A 22,185-nucleotide genomic window follows, 5' to 3' on the forward strand; every position below is an offset into this window, starting at 1 on the left:
ACAAAAACACCCGCCACCCCCTATAGCCCCCCCCGGCCCCTATATACAGCCCCCCCCCCCCCCCGTATGTATATATGGACAGGCTGTGCCGGTGGCACGACATTCGCGGTGGCCGCAGCCAGCAGCATTGGGGACACCGGGGGGGGGGACACACCCGGGGGGGGGGACACCGGGACCCCCCCCCCCCAATAGCTCAGTTGGGGCTTTGGCAGTTTGGCACCGGTTGGGGACATTGGGGACACTCCGCCCCCCCCCCCGGTGGCTCTGTGTCACCCGGGTCCCCGCTGGGGTTTGGGGGGGGACGTGGTGGCTCTGGTCCCTCTCTGTCACCTCTGGCTGGTCCCCAAGGGGGTGGTGGCGGGGGGGGGACACGGGGGGGGGGGCTAAGGGACGGCTGCGGTGGCTCTGTGTCCCCTCCAGCTGTGTCACCCTGTCCCCAAACCTTGGGTGGCTGCAAGGGGTGGCATCACCTGGGCACAGAGGGGGACATGGGCTTGGGGACGGCCCTGGTGGCTCCGTGTCCCCTTTGTCCCCTCCAGTTGTGCCACCATGGGGGACACGAGGGTTCAGGGCCAGCCCTGGTGGCTCCATGTCCCCTTCGTCCCCTCCAGCCGTGTCACCCTGTCCCCAAACCTCAGGGGACCACGGCGCAGGCTGGGGGGAGCCACCCCCATGTCCCCCCCCAGGTGGTGCCACCATGTCCCCAACCATCGGGGACACAGTGGCCACAGAAGGGGACAAGCCATGGGCTTGGGGGATCAGCCCCGGTGTCCCCCCCCCCCCGGCCAGTTGTGGGTGCTATTTTGGGGGCACCCAGTGATTTTGGGGACACCGGACAATCTTGAAGCACCCATTTTGGGGGGGGGGGGACACTAGACAAGTTTGGTGGCACCCGGCCATTTTGGGGACACCCAACTGTTTTGAGGACACCGGACAGTTTCGGAGCACCTTATTTCGGGAGCACCTGACCATTTTGGGGGGGCACCTGGCCATTTGGGGGGGGTGGGGGGCACCCACCTATTTCGGGAGCACCCCCCCTTTCAGGAGCACCCACCTCCTTCGAGAGCACCCACCTATTTCGGGAGCACCCACCTATTTTGGGGGCCACTTGGATCTTTTCTGGGGGAGAAGAACATCAACCAATTTTGGAGCACCCACCTATTTTGGGGAGCACCTGACCATTTTGGGGGACACCAGGCCATTTGGGGGGGTGGGGGGGCACCCACCTATTTTGGGAGCACCCACCTATTTCGAGAGCACCCACCTATTTTGGGGGGCACTTGGACCTTTTCTGGGGGAGAGGAACATCAACCACTTTTGGAGCACCCACCTGTTTTGGGGAGCACCTGGCCATTTGGGGGGGGTTGGGGGGCCACCAATCCATTGGGGAGCACCCACCTACGTGGGGGGCACCCACCTATTTCAGGAGCACCCACCTATTTTGAGGAGCACCCACTTATTTTGGGAGCACATGACCATTTTGGGAGGGCACCTGGCCATTTTGAGGGTTGGGGGGCCACCAATCCATTTGGGGAGCACCCACATATTTGGGGAGCACCCCTCTATGTGGGGAGCACCCACGTATTTGAGGAGCACCCACCTACTTGAGGAGCACCCACCTATTTTGGGGAGCACCCACCTATTCTGGGGAGCACCTGGCCATTTGGGGGGGTTGGGGGGCCACCAATCCATTTGGGAGCACCCACCTACATGGGGAGCACCCACCTACATGGGGAGCACCCCCCTATTTGAGGAGCACCCACCTATGTGGGGAGCACCCACGTATTTGAGGAGCACCCACCTATTTGGTGAGCACCCACCTACATGGGGAGCACCCCCCTATTTGAGGAGCACCCACCTATGTGGGGAGCACCCGCCTATTTGAGGAGCACCCACCTACGTGGGGAGCACCCCCCCCTATTTGAAGAGCACCCACCTATTTGGTGAGCACCCACCTACGTGGGGAGCACCCCCCTATTTGAAGAGCACCCACCTACGTGGGGAGCACCCGCCTATTTGAGGAGCACCCACCTATTTCAGGAGCACCCACCTATTTCGGGGAGCACCCACCTCTTTCGAGCGCCCTGGCCCACCCACGCAGCACCCAGCCACCTCGAGGCCCCCCAACTCCCCAAGACACCAGCCCACCTCAGAGCACCCACCTCATTAGGAGGCACCTCAGCGATCTGGGGTGGGGGGCACCCACCCCATGAACCCCCCCCACCCCACCCCCCCCAGGCTCTCGGGCGACGACGGCGGGGCGGGCGCTACTTGGGGGTGCCGGGCTTCTTGGGGGTGCCGGGCTTCTTGGGCTGCCAGAGGTGGCCCTGGATGGTGAAGGCGTCGACGCTCATGGACATGGTCTTGGCGGGGATCTGGGTGAAGCGCTTGCGGTCCGAGTTGTACTTGTAGATGCCCTCGACCATGGGCAGGGCGACGGTGCGGGGGCCGACGCCGGCCAGGCGGCTCAGCTCCGGCGGGTCCCCGCCCAGCGTGTAGAGCGCCCGGAACTGGCAGCTCCCGTCGCGGAAGAGGATGAGGAAGTGGTTGGCCTTGCTCTTCTCCACCTCCTGCGGGCGAAGGCGGCGGCGGTGGCGCGGGTGCTCTCCGACGGGGGGAGAGGGCACCCGCAGCCCCCCTGCCCCGGTGCGGGTGAGGGCACCCGAAGGCACTACGGTGGGGCAGGGTGGGCACCCACAGCTCCCTGCTATGGGTGAGGGCACCTGAAGCCCCCTCAGAGGGGTTGAGGGCACCTGAAGACCTTGCCATGGGGCAGGGTGGGCGCCCACAGCTCCCTGCTATGGGTGAGGGCACCTGAAGCTCCCTCAGATGGGTTGATGGGCTCCAAAGACCCTACAGGTGGGGCAGGGTGGGCACCCACAGCTCCCTGCTATGGGTGATGGCACCTGGAGCCCCTTCAGATGGGTTGAGGACACCTGAAGACCTTGCCATGGGGCAGGGTGGGCACCCACAGCTCCCTGCTATGGGTGATGGCACCTGGAGCCCCCTCAGATGGGTTGAGGACACCTGAAGACCCTGCCATGGGGCAGGGTGGGCGCCCACAGCTCCCTGATATGGGTGAGGGCACCCGAAGACCCTGCAGTGGGGCAGGGTGGGCACCCACAGCTCCCTGCTATGGGTGAGGGCACCTGAAGCCCCCTCAGATGGGTTGATGGGCTCCAAAGACCCTACAGGTGGGGCAGGGTGGGCACCCACAGCTCCCTGCTATGGGTGAGGGCACCCGAAGGCACTACCGTGAGGCAGGGTGGGCACCCACAGCTCCCTGCTATGGGTGAGGGCACCTGAAGCCCCCTCAGATGGGTTGAGGACACCTGAAGACCTTGCCATGGGGCAGGGTGGGCGCCCACAGCCCCCTGGTATGGGTGAGGGCACCCGAAGGCCCTACCGTGGGGCAGGGTGGGCACCCACAGCTCCCTGCTATGGGTGATGGCACCTGAAGCCCCCTCAGATGGGTTGAGGGCACCTGAAGACCTTGCCATGGGGCAGGGTGGGCACCCACAGCCCCCTGGTATGGCATGAGGGACCCCAAAGCCCCCTGATATGGGTTGAGGGCACCCGAAGGCCCTACCGTGGGGCAGGGTGGGCACCCACAGCTCCCTGCTATGGGTGAGGGCACCTGAAGCCCCCTCAGATGGGTTGAGGGCACCTGAAGACCTTGCCATGGGGCAGGGTGGGCACCCACAGCCCCCTGGTATGGCATGAGGGACCCCAAAGCCCCCTGACATGGGTGAGGGACCCCAAAGCCCCCTGATACGGGTTGAGGGCACCAGAAGACCCTGCGGTGGGGCAGGGTGGGCACCTGAAGCTCTCTGATATGGGTGAGGGCACCTAAAGCCCCCTCAGATGGGTTGATGGGCTCCAAAGACCCTACAGGTGGGGCAGGGTGGGCACCCACAGCTCCCTGACATGGGTGAGGGCACCTAAAGCCCCCTGAGAAGGGTTGATGGCCTCCAAAGACCCTACAGGTGGGGCAGGGTGGGCACCTGAAGCCCCTTGATATGGGTGAGGGCACCTGAAGCCCCCTCAGATGGGTTGAGGGCACCTGAAGACCTTGCCATGGGGCAGGGTGGGCAGCTGAAGCTCTCTGATATGGGTGAGGGCACCTAAAGCCCCCTGAGAAGGGTTGATGGCCTCCAAAGACCCTACAGGTGGGGCAGGGTGGGCACCCACAGCTCCCTGGTATGGGTGCTGGCACCTGAAGCCCCCTGAGAAGGGTTGATGGGCTCCAAAGACCCTACAGGTGGGGCAGGGTGGGCACCCACAGCCCCCTGGTATGGCATGAGGGACCCCAAAGCCCCCTGATATGGGGTGAGGGCACCCGAAGACCCTGCAGTGGGGCAGGGTGGGCACCTGAAGCCCCTTGGTATGGGTGAGGGCACCTGAAGCCCCCTGATATGGGTTGAGGGCACCTGAAGACCTTGCCATGGGGCAGGGTGGGCACCCACAGCCCCCTGGTATGGCATGAGGGACCCCAAAGCCCCCTGATATGGGTGAGGGCACCCGAAGACCCTGCAGTGGGGCAGGGTGGGCACCCACAGCTCCCTGCTATGGGTGAGGGCACCTGAAGCCCCCTGAGAAGGGTTGATGGGCTCCAAAGACCCTACAGGTGGGGCAGGGTGGGCACCCACAGCTCCCTGATATGCTTGAGGGACCCCAAAGCCCCCTGATATGGGTTGAGGGCACCCGAAGGCCCTACCGTGGGGCAGGGTGGGCACCCACAGCTCCCTGCTATGGGTGAGGGCACCTGAAGCCCCCTCAGATGGGTTGATGGGCTCCAAAGACCCTGCTGTGGGGCAGGGTGGGCACCCACCATCCCCCCACTATGGGGCACAGGCAAGGGCACCCAAAGCCCCTGCCTGGGGCCAGCGTGGACACCAGGCACCCAGAGCTGCTGCCGTGGGGCAGAGGGCACCCAAATCCCCGCCGTGGGGCAGGGTGGGCACCCAAGTCCCTGCCATGGGGCAGAGGTGGGGCGGGGGGGGGGCACACTGGGCAACGCAGCCCATCTGCGAGTGGCCACGTTTCTGGGGGTCTCTGCCACAGGCAGCCACGTGCCCCGGTGTCACCCGCATCCCCAATGTCCCCCACGTCCCCAGTGTCCCCGGTGTCCCCTTCGTCCCTGGTGTCCCCAGCATCCCTGGCGTCCCCCCCCGTGTCTCTGATGTCCCCTGCATCCCCAGTGTCCCTGATGTCCCTAGCATCTCCGTGTCCCTGGTGTCCCCAACATCCCTGGTGTCCCTAGCATCCCTGAGTCTCCGGTGTCCCTGCATGCCTGGTGTCCCCGGTGTCCCCGACATCCCTGATGTCCCTGGTGTCCCACGCATCCTCAACGTCCCCGGTGTCCCCTGCATCCCCGGTGTCCCCCACATCCACGGTGTCTCCAACATCCCTGGTGTCCCCGGTGTCCCCTGCATCCCCGGTGTCCCCCACAACCACGGTGTCTCCAACGTCCCTGGTGTCCCCGGTGTCCCCAGCATCCCCATGTCCTCGGTGTCCCTGGTGTCCCCGGCATTCCCCGCATCTCTGGCATCCCTGGTATCCCTGGTGTCCCCATGTCCCCGACGTCCCCGACGTCCCCAACATCCCCAGCGTCCCCGGTGTCCCTGATGTCCCTGGTGTCCCTGGCATTCCCCGCATCTCTGGCATCCCTGGTGTCCCCGGCATCCCCGGCGTCCCTGGTGTCCCCATGTCCCCGACGTCCCCGACGTCCCCAACATCCCCAGCGTCCCCGGTGTCCCTGACGTCCCCGGTGTCCTCTGCATCCCCGGTGTCCCCCACATCCATGGTGTCTCCAACATCCCTGGTGTCCCCAGTGTCCCCAGCATCCCCGTGTCCTCAGTGTCCCTGGTGTCCCCTGCATCCCCGGTGTCCCCCACATCCACGGTGTCTCCAACATCCCTGGTGTCCCCGGTGTCCCCAGCATCCCCGTGTCCTCAGTGTCCCTGGTGTCCCCGGCATTCCCCGCATCTCTGGCATCCCTGGTGTCCCCATGTCCCCGACGTCCCCGACGTCCCCAACATCCCCAGTGTCCCCGGTGTCCCTGACGTCCCTGGTGTCCCCGGCATTCCCCGCATCTCTGGCATCCCCATGTCCCCAGCATCCCCGGCGTCCCTGGTGTCCCCATGTCCCCGACGTCCCCGACATCCCCAGTGTCCCCGGTGTCCCTGATGTCCCTGGTGTCCCCGGCATTCCCTGCATCTCTGGCATCCCTGGTGTCCCCGGCATCCCCGGCGTCCCTGGTGTCCCCATGTCCCCGACGTCCCCGACGTCCCCAACATCCCCAGCGTCCCCGGCGTCCCTGACGTCCCCGGTGTCCTCTGCATCCCCGGTGACCCCCACATCCACGGTGTCTCCAACATCCCTGGTGTCCCCGGTGTCCCCGTGTCCCGAGCATCCCTGATGTCCCCTGCATCCCTGGTGTCCCCCACATCCACGGTGTCTCCAACATCCCTGGTGTCCCCGGTGTCCCCGTGTCCCGAGCATCCCTGATGTCCCCTGCATCCCCGGTGTCCCCCACATCCACGGTGTCTCCAACATCCCTGGTGTCCCCGGTGTCCCCAGCATCCCCGTGTCCTTGGTGTCCCTGATGTCCCCTGCATCCCCGGTGTCCCCCACATCCACGGTGTCCCCAACATCCCTTGTGTCCCCGGTGTCCCCAGCATCCCCGTGTCCTCAGTGTCCCTGGTGTCCCCGGCATTCCCCGCATCTCTGGCATCCCTGGTGTGCCCATGTCCCCGACGTCCCCGACGTCCCCAACATCCCCAGCGTCCCCGGTGTCCCTGATGTCCCTGGTGTCCCTGGCATTCCCCGCATCTCTGGCATCCCGTGTGTCCCCGGCATCCCCGGCGTCCCTGGTGTCCCCATGTCCCCGACGTCCCCGACGTCCCCAACATCCCCAGCGTCCCCGGTGTCCCTGACGTCCCCGGTGTCCTCTGCATCCCCGGTGACCCCCACATCCATGGTGTCTCCAACATCCCTGGTGTCCCCGGTGTCCCCGTGTCCCGAGCATCCCTGATGTCCCCGGCATCCCTGGTGTCCCCCACATCCACGGTGTCTCCAACATCCCTGGTGTCCCCGGTGTCCCCAGCATCCCCGTGTCCTCGGTGTCCATGATGTCCCCTGCATCCCCGGTGTCCCCCACATCCCCGGTGTCCCCAACATCCCTGGTGTCCCCGGTGTCCCCAGCATCCCCGTGTCCTCAGTGTCCCTGGTGTCCCCAGCATTCCCCGCATCTCTGGCATCCCTGGCGTCCCTGGTGTCCCCATGTCCCCGATGTCCCCAACATCCCCGGTGTCCCTGATGTCCCTAGTGTCCCTGGCATTCCCCGCATCTCTGGCATCCCTGGTGTCCCCGGCATGCCCGGCGTCCCTGGTGTCCCCATGTCCCCGACGTCCCCGACGTCCCCAACATCCCCAGCGTCCCCGGCGTCCCTGGTGTCCCCGGTGTCCTCTGCATCCCCGGTGTCCCCCACATCCACGGTGTCTCCAACGTCCCTGGTGTCCCCGGTGTCCCCAGCATCCCCGTGTCCTCGGTGTCCCTGGTGTCCCCGGCATTCCCCGCATCTCTGGCATCCCCGGTGTCCCTGGTGTCCCCATGTCCCCGACGTCCCCGACGTCCCCAACATCCCCGGTGTCCCTGATGTCCCTGGTGTCCCCGGCATTCCCCGCATCTCTGGCAACCCTGGTGTCCCCAGCATCCCCGGCGTCCCTGGTGTCCCCATGTCCCCGATGTCCCCGACGTCCCCAACATCCCCAGCGTCCCCGGCGTCCCCGACGTCCCCGGTGTCCCCGGCGTCCCCACCTCGAGGATGCGGTTCTTCTGGGGCTCGTTGACGCGCCCGGCGAGGCAGCAGTGGGCCAGGGCGTTGTGGATGATGTGCTTGTTGGACTTGGCGCTGGGCTCCCTGTACAGCCGGGGGCCTACGGGGACAGCGCTGCTGGGGGGGGGCACCGGGGGGGGGTACACGCACCGGGGGGGGGGGGACACACGGGGGACGCGGGGACGGCAGGGCGGTGTGGATGATGTGCTTGTTGGACTTGGCGCTGGGCTCCCTGTACAGCCGGGGGCCTACGGGGACAGCGCTGCTGGGGGGGGGCACCGGGGGGGGACACGCACCGGGGGGGGCACCGGGGGGGGGACACACGGGGGACGCGGGGACGGCAGGGCGGTGTGGATGATGTGCTTGTTGGACTTGGCGCTGGGCTCCCTGTACAGCCGGGGGCCTACGGGGACAGCGCTGCTGGGGGGGGGCACCGGGGGGGGGTACACGCACCGGGGGGGGGGGGACACACGGGGGACGCGGGGACGGCAGGGCGGTGTGGATGATGTGCTTGTTGGACTTGGCGCTGGGCTCCCTGTACAGCCGGGGGCCTGCGGGGACAGCGCTGCTGGGGGGGGCACCGGGGGGGGGGACACGCACCGGGGGGGGGGGACACACGGGGGACGCGGGGACGGCAGGGCAGTGTGGATGATGTGCTTGTTGGACTTGGCGCTGGGCTCCCTGTACAGCCGGGGGCCTGCGGGGACAGCGCTGCTGGGGGGGGCACCGGGGGGGGGGACACGCACCGGGGGGGGGGACACACGGGGGACGCGGGGACGGCAGGGCGGTGTGGATGATGTGCTTGTTGGACTTGGCGCTGGGCTCCCTGTACAGCCGGGGGCCTGCGGGGACAGCGCTGCTGGGGGGGGGCACGGGGGGGGGGACACGCACCGGGGGGGGGCTTGGGGACGGGGGGGGGACATGGGAGGGCACACAGGGGACTTGGGGGGCTTGGGCACTGGGGGGATGCAGGGGATATGGGGGACATGGGGGGCACGGGGGGGGATGCAGGGGACATGGGGGGACATGGGGGGCACAGGCACCGGGGGGACACACAGGGGACATGGGGGGACATGGGGGGGCACTGGCACCGAGGGGACACGCAGGGGACATGGGGGGGCACTGGGGGGACACGGGGGGACATGGGCACTGACAGGGGACACAGGGGACATGGGGGGGCACTGGGGGGACATGGGGGGCACCAGCACCAGGGGGGGATGCAGGGGACATGGAGGCACTGGGGGGACACGGGGGGACATGGGCACTGACAGGGGACACAGGGGACATGGGGGGGCACTGGGGGGGACACGGGGGGACATGGGCACCGGGGTGGGACACAGGGGACATGGGGGGGCACTGGGGGGCACTGGGGGGGGACATGGGCACCAGGGTGGGACACAGGGGACATGGGTGGCACTGGGGGGGACATGGGGGGCACCAGCACCAGGGGGGGATGCAGGGGACATGGGGGTACTGGGGGGACACGGGGGGACAAGGGCACTGACAGGGGACACAGGGGACATGGGGGGGCACTGGGGGGGACACGGGGGGACATGGGCACCGGGGTGGGACACAGGGGACATGGGGGGGCACTGGGGGGCTGTGGGGGGGGACATGGGCACCAGGGTGGGACACAGGGGACATGGGTGGCACTGGGGGGGACATGAGGGACATGGGCACCAGGGGGGAACACAGGGGACATGGGGGCACTGGGGGGGACATGGGGGGCACCAGCACCAGGGGGGGACGCAGGGGACATGGGGGCACTGGGGGGACACGGGGGGACATGGGCACTGACAGGGGACACAGGGGACATGGGGGGGCACTGGGGGGCTGTGGGGGGGGACATGGGCACCAGGGTGGGACACAGGGGACATGGGGGGCACTGGGGGGACATGAGGGACATGGGCACCAGGGGGGAACGCAGGGGACATGGGTGGCACTGGGGGGGACATGGGGGGCACCAGCACCAGGGGGGGACGCAGGGGACATGGGGGCACTGGGGGGACACGGGGGGACATGGGCACTGACAGGGGACACAGGGGACATGGGGGGGCACTGGGGGGGACACGGGGGGACATGGGCACTGACAGGGGACACAGGGGACATGGAGGCACTGGGGGGGACACGGGGGGACATGGGCACCGGGGTGGGACACAGGGGACATGGGGGGGCACTGGGGGGACATGGGGGGCACCGGCACCGGGGGGGGGACGCAGGGGACATGGGGGCACTGGGGGGGACATGGGGGGCACAGGCACTGGGGGGGACGCAGGGGACATGGGTGCCACGGGGGGGGATTGGGGGGGGCACAGGCTGGGTGCTGGGGTGTCCCAGCTGGGGGGGGTTGACAGGGTGTCCCGGGGGGGTGCTGGGTGCTGGGGGGGTGCCAAGGTGTCGCGGGGGGGGCGCTGGGTGCCGGGGGGGGTGCCGGGGTGTCATGGGGGGGTGCTGGGTGCTGGGTGTCCCAGGGCGGGGGGGGGGGGCGGAATGGCAGGGTGTCCCTGGGTGGGGGGTTGCTGGGTGCCGGGGGGGGTGCTGGGTGCGGGGGGGGTCCCGGGGGGGTCCCGGGGGGGGGGGCTCACCCGTGTACTCGGGGGCGGAGGCGGGCGACGAGGCACTGGAGCCGTTGTCCCAGTCGCGCCCGGGGGGGGGGCGCCCGGGGGAGCCGGGTCCCGAGGGTGACGCTGCCCGGCTGCGGGGGCACCCGGCCGCTCAGCACCCACGGCGGGGGGGGGGCAGCAGGGGACCCCCCCCACCCTGAGCCCCAGACACCCTGAGCCCCACCCTGAGCCCCCAGATCCCTTCCTGACCCCAGACCCCCCCCCACCCTGACCCCCACCCTGAGCCCTCAGCACCCATCCTGACCCCAGACTCCCACCCTGACCCCGAGCCCCCCACCCTGACCCCCCCGAGCCCCCCGCCCCCACCCTGAGTCCCCAGACCCCATCCTGACGCCCAGACCCCCCACCCCGAGCCCCACCCCATCCCCCAGACCCCCCCACCCAGACCCCTCAGCACCCATCCTGACCCCAGACCCCCCCACCCTGACCCCCTGAGCCCCCCACCCCCACTCTGAGCCCCCAGACCCCATCCTGACACCCAGACCCTCACCCAGACCCCCCGCCCTGAGCCCCCCCCACTCCGAGCACCCCACTCTCACCCTGACCCCCACCCTGAGCCCTCAGCACCCATCCTGACCCCCACCTCAACCCCCCCAGCCCCCCCGCCCAGATCCCCACCCCGAGCCCACCCTGAGGCCCAGACCCCCACCCCGGCCCCCCCACCCTGACCCCCCCCCGAGTCCCCCCCGACCCCCACTCTGAGCCCCCCCCCGAGCCCCCAGACCCCATCCTGACCCCAGACCCCCCCCACCCAGAACCCCACTCTGAGCCCCCCCCATCCCCACCCTCAGGCCTCAGACCCCCACCACGGACCCCCCCCCGACCCCCCCACCCTGACCCCCCCCCCCCACTCCGAGCACCCCACCCTCACCCTGACGCCCCACCCCAAGCCCTCAGCCCCCATACTGACACCCAGACCCTCACCCAGACCCCCCCCACTCCAAGCCCCCCACCCTCACCCTGACCCCCACCCTGAGCCCTCAGCACCCATCCTGACCCCCAGGCCCTGACCCAGACCCCCCACACCTGCCCCCCCCACCCTGACCCCCACCCTGACCCCCCCCGAGTCCCCCCCCGACCCCCACTCTGAGCCCTCAGCCCCCATCCTGACACCCAGACCCTCACCCAGACCCCCCCACTCCAAGCCCCCCACCCTCACCCTGACCCCCACCCTGAGCCCTCAGCCTCTATCCTGACCACCAGACCCCCACCCTGACCCCCCCCGAGTCCCCCCTGATCCCCACTCTGAGCCCCCCACCCTGAGCCCTCAGCCCCCATCCTGACATCCAGACCCCCCACCCTGAGCCCACCCCAACCCCCGCCCCCCCCACCCTGACCCCCACCCTGACCCCCCCCCCGAGTCCCCCCCCGACCCCCACCCCGAGCCCTCCGCCCCCATCCTGACACCGAGACCCTCACCCAGACCCCCCACCCCGGCCCCCCCCACCCTGACCCCACCCTGACCCCCCCCCGACACCCACTCTGAGCCCCCCACCCTGAGCCCCCAGACCCCATCCTGACCCCAGACCCTCACCCAGACCCCCACCCCGGCCCCCCCACCCTGACCCCCACCCTGACCCCCCCCCACTCCGAGCACCCCACCCTCACCCTGACACCCCACTCTGAGCCCCCCACCCTGAGCCCTCAGCCCCCATCCTGACACCCAGACCCCCCCACCCTGAGCCCCACCCCAATCCCCGGACCTCCCCCACCCTGACCCCCCCCGACACCCAACCCGACCCCCCCCCGACCCCCCCCCGAGCCCTCAGCCCCCATCCTGACACCCAGACCCCCCCCACCCTGAGCCCCACCCCAACCCCCGGACCTCCCCCACCCTGACCCCCCCGACACCCAACCCGACCCCCCCCGAGCCCTCAGCCCCCATCCTGACACCCAGACCCTCACCCAGACCCCCCACCCCGGCCCCCCCCACCCTGACCCCCACCCTGACCCCCCCCCGAGTCCCCCCCGACCCCCCCCCCGAGCCCTCCGCCCCCATCCTGACACCGAGACCCTCACCCAGACACCCCACCCCGGCCCCCCCCACCCTGACCCCCACCCTGACCCCCACCCCGACCCCCCCCGCACCTGGGGGGCCGCCCCGCGGCGGGGGTGCTGCCGGGCTCGGCGGCCACGGAGGCCAGCGCCAGGGTGGACTGGGAGTAGACCTTGCTGAGCCTGGCGCCTGCGGGCACCCCCGCGTCAGGGCACCCAAGGGTGGGGGGCACCCAAGGGTGCGGGGGGGGGGCACCCAAGGGTGGGGGGCACCCTGGGGTGCGGGCAACCCCCCCCGCACCGCCCTCCCCGCGGCAGCCCCCTCCCCTGCACCCCGGTTCCCCCACAAACAGGTGACCCCCGGCAGGGCTGTGTCCCCTCCCTGTGTCACTTTGTCACCTCCCCCCCAATGTCCCCACACTCAGGTGACCCCCAGCAGGGCTGTGTCCCCCCCCATGTGTCACTTTGTCACCTCCCCCCCAATGTCCCCACACCCAGGTGACCCCCAGCAGGGCTGTGTCCCCCCCCATGTGTCACTTTGTCACCTCCCCCCCAATGTCCCCACACCCAGGTGACCCCCAGCAGGGCCGTGTCCCCCCCCATGTGTCACTTTGTCACCTCCCCCCCAGTGGCCCCACACCCAGGTGACCCACAGCAGGGCCGTGTCCCCCCCCGTGTCGCTTTGTCACCCCCCCCAGTGTCCCCACACCCAGAAGACTCTCGGCAGGGCTGTGTCCCCCCCCCCATGTGTCACTTTGTCACCCCCCTCCAATGTCCCCACACCCAGAAGACCCCTGGCAGGGCCGTGTCCCCCCCCATGTCACTTTGTCACCCCCCCAGTGTCCCCACACCCAGGAGACCCTCGCCAGGCTGTGTCCCCATGTCCCCCCATGTCCCCATCTCCCCCTGTGTCCCCCATGTCCCCCCACATTCCCCCCCCATGTCCCCGTCCCCAGGAGCCCCTCAGTGGGGCCTTGTCCCCATGTCCCCCCACATCCCCCCCCGCCGTGTCCCCATACCCAGGAGTCCCCTGGCAGGGCCATGTCCCCATGTCCCCCCCCATGTCCCCATGTCCCCCCCCGTGTCCCTGTCCCCAGGAGCCCCTCAGTGGGGTTGTGTCCCCCCGTGTCCCCATGTCCCCGTGTCCCCATGCCCCCCCCATGTCCCCGTACCCAGAAGCCCCCTGGCGGGGCTGCGTCCCCCCCTGTGTCCCCATGTCCCCCCCCGTGTCCCTGTACCCAGAAGCCCCCTGGCGGGGCCATGTCCCCATGTCCCCCTGTGTCCCCATGTCCCCCCCGTGTCCCCATGTCCCCATGTCCCCCCCATGTCCCCGTACCCAGAAGCCCCCTGGCAGGGCCGTGTCCCCATGTCCCCCCCTGTGTCCCCATGTCCCCCCCGTGTCCCCCGTGTCCCCGTACCCAGAAGCCCCCTGGCAGGGCCATGTCCCCATGTCCCCCCCCATGTCCCCATGTCCCCCCCCGTGTCCCCGTCCCCAGAAGCCCCTCGGTGGGATTGTGTCCCCTTGTGTCCCCGTGTCCCCATGTACCCCCCTGTGTCCCCATGTCCCCATGTCCCCCCCCGTGTCCCCATACCCAGAAGCCCCCTGGCAGGGCCGTGTCCCCCCCCGTGTCCCCATGTCCCCCCCTGTGTCCCCGTACCCAGAAGCCCCCTGGCGGGGCCTTGTCCACATGTCCCCCCTCCGTGTCCCCATGTCCCCCCCGTGTCCCCATGTCCCCATGTCCCCGTACCCAGAAGCCCCCTGGCAGGGCCGTGTCCCCATGTCCCCCCCTGTGTCCCCATGTCCCCCCCGTGTCCCCCCGTGTCCCCGTACCCAGAAGCCCCCTGGCAGGGCCATGTCCCCATGTCCCCCCCCCATGTTCCCATGTCCCCCCCCGTGTCCCTGTCCCCAGGAGCCCCTCGGTGGGGTTGTGTCCCCCCGTGTCCCCATGTCCCCCCCCATGTCCCCGTCCCCAGAAGCCCCTCGGTGGGATTGTGTCCCCTTGTGTCCCCGTGTCCCCATGTACCCACCTGTGTCCCCATGTCCCCGTGTCCCCATGTCCCCCCCGTGTCCCCATGTCCCCCCCCGTGTCCCCGTGTCCCCATGTCCCCCCGTGTCCCCGTACCCAGAAGCCCCCTGGCAGGGCCTTGTCCACATGTCCCCCCTCCGTGTCCCCATGTCCCCCCCCCGTGTCCCCATGTCCCCCCCTGTGTCCCCATGTCCCCGTGTCCCCATGTCCCCCCCCGTGTCCCCATGTCCCCCCCCCGTGTCCCCGTACCCAGAAGCCCCCTGGCGGGGCCGCGCGCCAGGGCGGAGTCGTCGCAGCAGCCGCTGCGGGGCCGGGGGCGGCGGGGGGGGGCGCGGGCGGGGGGGGCGCGCTGCCGCAGCACCTTCTCCAGGTCGGCCATGAGCTTGAGCTGCTGCCGCCGCTCGTACTCGCGGCGCGTGAAGGCCCCGCGGCGGCCATCCTCCTCCTCCTCCTCCTCCGCCGCCCTGCAGCACCGGGGGGGGGGGGGGGCACCGGGGGGGGGCACCCTGCTCAGCCGCGGCGGCTTCGAGGAGCGCCCCCCCCCCCCCCATTGCACCCCTATGGGCTCCCTGCAATGGTGGTTTTGAGGAGACCCCCCCCCCCATGGCACCTCTATGGGCCCCCCCGGGGGGGGGATTTTGAGGACCCCCCCCCGCCTATGGGCTCCCTGCAATGGCGACTTCGAGGAGCCCCCCCCCCCCAACCATTGCACCTCTATGGGCCCCCCCCATTGCACCTCTATGGCCCCCCCCAATTGCACCTCTATGGGCCCCCCCCCTGCACCTCTATGGGCCCCCCCCCCATTGCACCTCTATGGGCTCCCTGCAATGGCGGTTTTGAGGAGCCCCCCCCCCCCCATCATTGCACCTCTATGGGCCCCCCCGGGGGGGCGGTTTCAGGGGCCCCCCCCATTGCCCCAGCCCCCCCACGACCCCCCGGGGGGGCAGTTTCAAGGAGCCCCCCCCCCCATGGCACCTCTATGGGCCCCCCCCCATTGCACCCCTATGGGCTCCCTGCAATGGTGGTTTTGAGGAGCCCCCCCCCCCCCCCATGGCACCTCTATGGGCACCCCCCCCAATTGCACCTCTATGGGCACCCCCCCGGGGGGGGGATTTTGAGGAGCCCCCCCCCCATTGCACCTCTATGGGCCCCCCCACATTGTACCTCTATGGGCACCCCCCCATTGCACCCCTATGGGCACCCCCCGGGGGGGGATTTTGAGGAGCCCCCCCCCCATTGCACCTCTATGGGCTCCCTGCAATGGTGGTTTCGAGGAGCCCCCCCCCCCCCATTGCACCTCTATGGGCCCCCCCCCATTGCACCTCTATGGGCTCCCTGCAATGGTGGTTTCGAGGAGCCCCCCCCCCCCCATTGCACCTCTATGGGCCCCCCCCCATTGCACCTCTATGGGCTCCCTGCAATGGTGGTTTTGAGGAGCCCCCCCCCCCCCCCCCATTGCACCCCTATGGGCTCCCTGCAATGGCGGCTTCGAGGAGCCCCCCCCCCCCACCCATGGCACCTCTGTGGGCCCCCCCCCATTGCACCTCTATGGGCCCCCCCCATTGCACCTCTATGGCCCCCCCTCATTGCACCTCTATGGGCCACCCCCCCCCATTGCACCTCTATGGGCACCCCCCCGGGGGGGGGATTTTGAGGAGCCCCCCCCCATTGCACCTCTATGGGCCCCCCCCCGCCAATTGCACACCTATGGGCACCCCCCGGGGGGGGGATTTTGAGGAGCCCCCCCCCACTGTACCTCTATGGGCACCCTGCAATGGTGGTTTTGAGGAGCCCCCCCCCCCCATGGCACCTCTATGGGCCCCCCCCCATTGCACCTCTATGGGCACCCCCCAGGGGGGCAGTTTTAAGGACCCCCCCATTGCCCCAGCCCCCCCATGACCCCCCCCGGGGGGGCAGTTTTGAGGACCCCCCCCATTGCCCCAGCCCCCCCATGGCCCCCCCGGGGGGGCGGTTTTGAGGAGCCCCCCCCATTGCACCTCTATGGGCCCCCCCGGGGGGGGCGGTTTCGAGGACCCCCCCATTGCCCCAGCCCCCCCATGACCCCCCCGGGGGGGGCAGTTTCGAGGACCCCCCCCTTGCCCCAGCCCCCCCATGACCCCCCCCGGGGGGGCAGTTTCGAGGCCCCCCCCCTTGCCCCAGCCCCCCCATGACCCCCCCGGGGGGCAGTTTTGAGGACCCCCCATTGTCCCAGCCCCCCCATGGCCCCCCCCCAGGGGGGCAGTTTCGAGGACCCCCCCATTGCCCCAGCCCCTCCATGACCCCCCGGGGGGGCGGTTTTGAGGACCCCCCCCCCTTGCCCCAGCCCCCCCACGACCCCCCCAGGGGGGCAGTTTTGAGGACCCCCCCCATTGCCCCAGCCCCCCATGACCCCCCCAGGGGGGCAGTTTCGAGCACCCCCCCATTGCCCCAGCCCCCCCATGACCCCCCCAGGGGGGCAGTTTTGAGGACCCCCCCCATTGCCCCAGCCCCCCATGACCCCCCCCAGGGGGGCAGTTTCGAGCACCCCCCCATTGCCCCAGCCCCCCCATGACCCCCCAGGGGGGCAGTTTCGAGGACCCCCCCTTGCCCCAGCCCCTCCATGACCCCCCCCAGGGGGGCGGTTTCAAGGACCCCCCCATTGCCCCAGCTCCCCCATGACCCCCCCAGGGGGGCGGTTTCAAGGACCCCCCCATTGCCCCAGCTCCCCCATGACCCCCCCCAGGGGGGCGGTTTCGAGGACCCCCCCATTGCCCCAGCCCCCCCATGACCCCCCGGGGGGGGCAGTTTTGAGGACCCCCCCCCTTGCCCCAGCCCCCCCATGACCCCCCCGGGGGGCAGTTTCGAGGACCCCCCCATTGCCCCAGCTCCCCCATGACCCCCCCCAGGGGGGCAGTTTCGAGCACCCCCCCATTGCCCCAGCCCCCCCATGACCCCCCCAGGGGGGCGGTTTCGAGGACCCCCCCATTGCCCCAGCCCCCCCATGACCCCCCCAGGGGGGCAGTTTCGAGGACCCCCCCATTGCCCCAGCCCCCCCCCGGAACCCCCAGGGGGGCAGTTTCGAGGACCCCCCCATTGCCCCAGCCCCCCCATGACCCCCCGGGGGGGGCAGTTTTGAGGACCCCCCCATTGCCCCAGCCCCCCCCCATGACCCCCCAGGGGGGCGGTTTCGAGCACCCCCCATTGCCCCAGCCCCCCCATGACCCCCCCCAGGGGGGCGGTTTCGAGGCCCCCCCCATTGCCCCAGCCCCCCCATGACCCCCCGGGGGGGGCAGTTCCGAGGCCCCCCCCCCTTGCCCAACCCCCCCCATGACCCCCCGGGGGGGGCAGTTTTGAGGACCCCCCCCTTGCCCCAGCCCCCCATGGCCCCCCGGGGGGGGCAGTTTCGAGGACCCCCCCCCTTGCCCCAGCCCCCCATGGCCCCCCCCCGGGGGGGGGGCTTTCGGGGGGGCCCTCACCTGGCCCGCTGACGGGCCTCCTCGCTGCGCCGCTGCTGCCGCTGCAGCAGGCTGGCCCGCTTCTGCGCCATGGCCGCCTCGGCCTTCTCCTCCGCCTGCGCCCCACGGCCACCGTCACCGGCGCTGGGGACCGTCACCCGCCACCGGGCACCGGCCCCCGGCAGTGGGGACCGCCACCCATCACCCGGGACCGCCACCCATCGCCGGGGACCGCCAGCGGGGACGGGCACCCGGCAGCGGGGAGTGTCACCCGGCCGTGGGGACTGTCACCCGCCACCAAGGACCGTCACCCATCACTGGGGACCTTCACCCGTCATGGGGACCAGCACCCAGCACCGGGGACCGCCACTGGGGACTGTCACACGTCACCAGGGAACGTCACCCATCACCAGGGACCACCAGCGGCGACGGGCACCCGGCAGCGGGGAGCGTCACCCGGCAGTGGGGACTGTCACCCGCCACCAAGCACCGTCACCCATCACTGGGGACCTTCACCCGTCATGGGGACCAGCACCCAGCACCGGGGACCGCCACCGGGGACTGTCACCCATCACCAGGGAACGTCACCCATCGCCAGGGACCACCAGCGGGGACCATCACCGGGGACGGGCACCTGGCACCGGGGAGCGTCACCCGGCAGTGGGGACTGTCACCCGCCACCAAGGACCGTCACCCATCACTGGGGACCTTCACCCGTCATGGGGACCATCACCCAGCACCAGGGACCGCCACTGGGGACTGTCACCCGTCACGGGGAACGTCACCTGGCACCAGGGACTGTCACCCGGCACCAGGGAACATCACCCATCACCAGGGACTGCCACCGGGGACCATCACCCAGCAGTGGGGACCGGCACCCATCACCAGGGACCGCCGCTGGGGACCCGCACGGGGACGGTCTCCTGTGTCCCCCAGCCCCATGTCCCCTCAGCCCCATGTCCCCAGCCCCACGCCACCATGTCCCCCAGCCCCATATCCCTCAACCCTGTGTCCCCATGTCCCTCAGCCCCATGTCCCCCAGCCCCATGTCCTCCAGCCCCATATTTCCCATCCTTGTGTCCCCATGTCCCTCAGCCCTGTGTCCCCATGTTCCCCAACCCCATGTCCCCAGCCCCATGCCACCATGTCCTCCAGCCCCATGTCCCTTGACCTGTGTCCCCATGTCCCTCAGGCCCATGCCCCCAACCCCACATCCCCCAGCCCCACGCCACCATGTCCCCCAGCCCCATATCCCTCAACCTGTGTCCCCATGTCCCTCAACCCCATGTCCCCCAGCCCCATGTCCCCCAGCCCCATATCCCTCATCCTTGTGTCCCCACATCCCCCAGCCCCATGTCCTCCAGCCTCATGTCCCCCATCCTTGTGTCCCCATGTCCCCCAACCCCATGTCCCCCAACCCCACATCCCCAGCCCCCTGCCACCATGTCCTCCAGCCCCATGTCCCCATCCTTGTGCCCCCACGTCCCCCGGCCCCACGCCACCATGTCCCCCAGCCCCACGTCCCTCAACCCTGTGTCCCCGTGTCCCTAAACCCCATGTCCCCCAGCCCCATGTCCCCCATCCTTGTGTCCCCCATCCTTGTGTCCCCATGTCCCTCAACCCTGTGTCCCCGTGTCCCTAAACCCCATGTCCCCCAGCCCCATGTCCCCATCCTTGTGCCCCCACGTCCCCCGGCCCCACGCCACCATGTCCCCCAGACCCACGTCCCTCAACCCTGTGTCCCCGTGTCCCTAAACCCCATGTCCCCCAGCCACATGTCCCCCATCCTTGTGTCCCCCATCCTTGTGTCCCCATGTCCCTCAACCCTGTGTCCCCCAGCCCCATGTCCTCCAGCCCCATGCCACCACGTCCTCCAGCCCCATATCCCTCATCCTTGTGTCCTCATGTCCCTCAATCTTGTGTCCCCATGTCCCCCAGCTCCATATCCCTCAACCTGTGTCCCCATGTCCCCCAGCCCCCTGCCACCATGTCCTCCAGCCCCATGTTGGGGCCCCCCATCCCCCATCCTTGCGCCCCCACGTCCCCCGGCCCCATGCCACCATGTCCCCCAGCCCCACGTCCCTCAACCCTGTGTCCCCGTGTCCCTAAACCCCATGTCCCCCAGCCCCATGTCCCCCATCCTTGTGTCCCCATGTCCCTGAACCCTGTGTCCCCCAGCCCCGTGTCCTCCAGCCCTATGCCACCACGTCCTCCAGCCCCATATCCCTCATCCTTGTGTCCCCATGTCCCTCAGCCCTGTGTCCCCATGTCCCCCAGCTCCATGTCCCTCAACCTTGTGTCCCCATGTCCCCCAGCTCCATGTCCCTCAACCTGTGTCCCCATGTCCCCCAGCCCCATGCCACCATGTCCCCCAGCCCTATATCCCTCAACCTGTGTCCCCATGTCCCTCAACCCCATGTCCCCGTGTCCCCCAACCCCATGTCCCCCAACCCCATGTCCCCCAACCCCACATCCCCAGCCCCCTGCCACCATGTCCTCCAGCCCCATGTTCCCATCCTTGCGTCCCCACGTCCCCCGGCCCCACGCCACCATGTCCCCCAGCCCCACGTCCCTCAACCCTGTGTCCCCGTGTCCCCTGAGCCACCGCGCGCCCCCGCACCTTGAAGAAGAAGCCGAGGCTGGCGCGGGGCTCGGCGTCCTCGGTGGGGGACCCCTCCAGCGAGTCGCCCTCGCCCTCGTGCTCCTGGGCCCGCCGGGCGCCCGGTGGCCCCTCTGCCAGGCTGGCGCGGCGCTCGCCCGGCGAGGAGGCGTCGCTGGTGCCGTCGCCCGACACCCGGGTGCCGCCGGGCCGCAGGTTGCCGCCGGCTTCCAGCCGCGGGGCTCCGCCGCCACCTTCCTCCTCTTCCTCCTCCTCCTCCTCCTCCTCCTCCTCCTCCTCCTCCTCGAAGTGGATGGAGGAGCGGGTCTGCACGGGCACCCGGCTGGGCGAGAACTTGCGCAGGTGGGGCAGGGTGTCGACGTCGTGCGGCGGCGTCAGCACCCGCGTCAGGGGCGGCAGGCGCAGCTCGGCCGGGCGCCGGGGGCTGCGGGGGGTCACGGCGGCGGCGGCGGCGGCGGCGGGGGGCCCCGGCGTCCTGCGCCCCCCGGGCTGCGGCGAGCGGGGGGCGGCCGGCGGCTTGGGCGAGGGCGGCGGGCGCGGCGGGCCGGCGCGGGGCGGCTTGGGCGCCGGGATGACCCACGCTTGGGCGGTGGCGGTGGTGGCCGCGGTGGTGGCCGCGGTGGTGGCCGTGGTGGTGGCCGCGGTGGTGGCCGCGGTGGTGGCCGCGGGGGGACGTTGCTCCTGCAGCAGCAGCTCCTGCTGCCGGCTCAGGCGCTGCATGTCGAGCTGCAAGGTGCTGAGCGCCGTGTTGAGCTTGGCCACCGCCTCGTTGTAGCCGCCCAGCTCGGCCTCCAGCCCTTTGGCCACCTCGGGCGAGAAGGTGACCTGCTTCCTCCCGCCGCCGCCGCCCTCCTCCTCCTCTTCCTCCTCCTCCTCTTCCTCCAGGCGGGCGCCCTCGGGGCGCTTGAGCTGCAGGAAGGCGCTCTTGCCCAGGCGTTGGCGGTGCTTGGCGAAGATGGCCTCGATGCGCTTCTTCTGCGCCTCGATGGCCCGACGCTTCTCCTCCAAGCGGGCGCCCAGCTGGCTCATCTCCGAGGCCAGGGCCGGGCTGCGCCCGGGGCCGCCGTCGGCCGCCTCGGCACCCTCGCCGGCACCCTTGGGCGCGCCGCCCGCCGCCTCCTCCAGCTTCTTCTTGCGCTCGGCGAAGCTGGTCATCCGCACGCCGGCCTCCGCGGCGGCGGCACCCGGCTCGGCGGTGCTGGCACCCGGCTCGGCGGTGGTGGCACCCGGCTGCGTGGTGGTGGCACCTGGATGGGTGGTGGTGGGACACGGCTCAGTGGTGGCACCTGGATGGGTGAGGTGGCACCCGGCTTGGTGGTGGCACCCGGCTTGGTGGTGGCGCCCGGCTTGGTGGTGGTAGCACCCAGCTCAGTGGTGGCGGCACCCAGCTCAGTGGTGGTGGCACCCAGTTTGGTGGTGGCACCCGGCTTGGTGGTGGCACCCGGCTTGGTGGTGGCACCCAGCTCAATGGTGGTGGCACCCAGTTTGGTGGTGGCACCCAGTTTGGTGGTGGCACCCAGCTCAGTGGTGGTGGCACCCAGTTTGGTGGTGGCACCCGGCTTGGTGGTGGCACCCGGCTTGGTGGTGGCGCCCAGCTCAATGGTGGTGGCACCCAGCTCAGTGGTGGTGGCACCCAGTTTGGTGG

General features: G+C 70.3%; 1 protein-coding gene across 1 annotated transcript in view; it reads right to left on the bottom strand.

The window, feature by feature from the left end:
* Positions 1 to 30: 30 nt before the first annotated feature.
* The window catches only part of CAMSAP3 (calmodulin regulated spectrin associated protein family member 3), a 43,142-nt gene continuing 20,987 nt past the window's right edge, over positions 31 to 22,185 (bottom strand). The window contains 9 exon segments of the mRNA XM_064499206.1: positions 31 to 1,330; positions 1,620 to 2,570; positions 7,822 to 7,940; positions 10,426 to 10,535; positions 12,553 to 12,649; positions 14,736 to 14,950; positions 17,942 to 18,036; positions 20,541 to 21,742; positions 21,745 to 21,826. Coding sequence (XP_064355276.1) covers positions 2,268 to 2,570; positions 7,822 to 7,940; positions 10,426 to 10,535; positions 12,553 to 12,649; positions 14,736 to 14,950; positions 17,942 to 18,036; positions 20,541 to 21,742; positions 21,745 to 21,826 — 2,223 coding nt within the window. The 3' untranslated portion in view covers positions 31 to 1,330; positions 1,620 to 2,267.

The sequence above is a fragment of the Dromaius novaehollandiae genome, chromosome 33, assembly GCF_036370855.1.
Source record: "Dromaius novaehollandiae isolate bDroNov1 chromosome 33, bDroNov1.hap1, whole genome shotgun sequence".
Taxonomy (NCBI): domain Eukaryota; kingdom Metazoa; phylum Chordata; class Aves; order Casuariiformes; family Dromaiidae; genus Dromaius; species Dromaius novaehollandiae.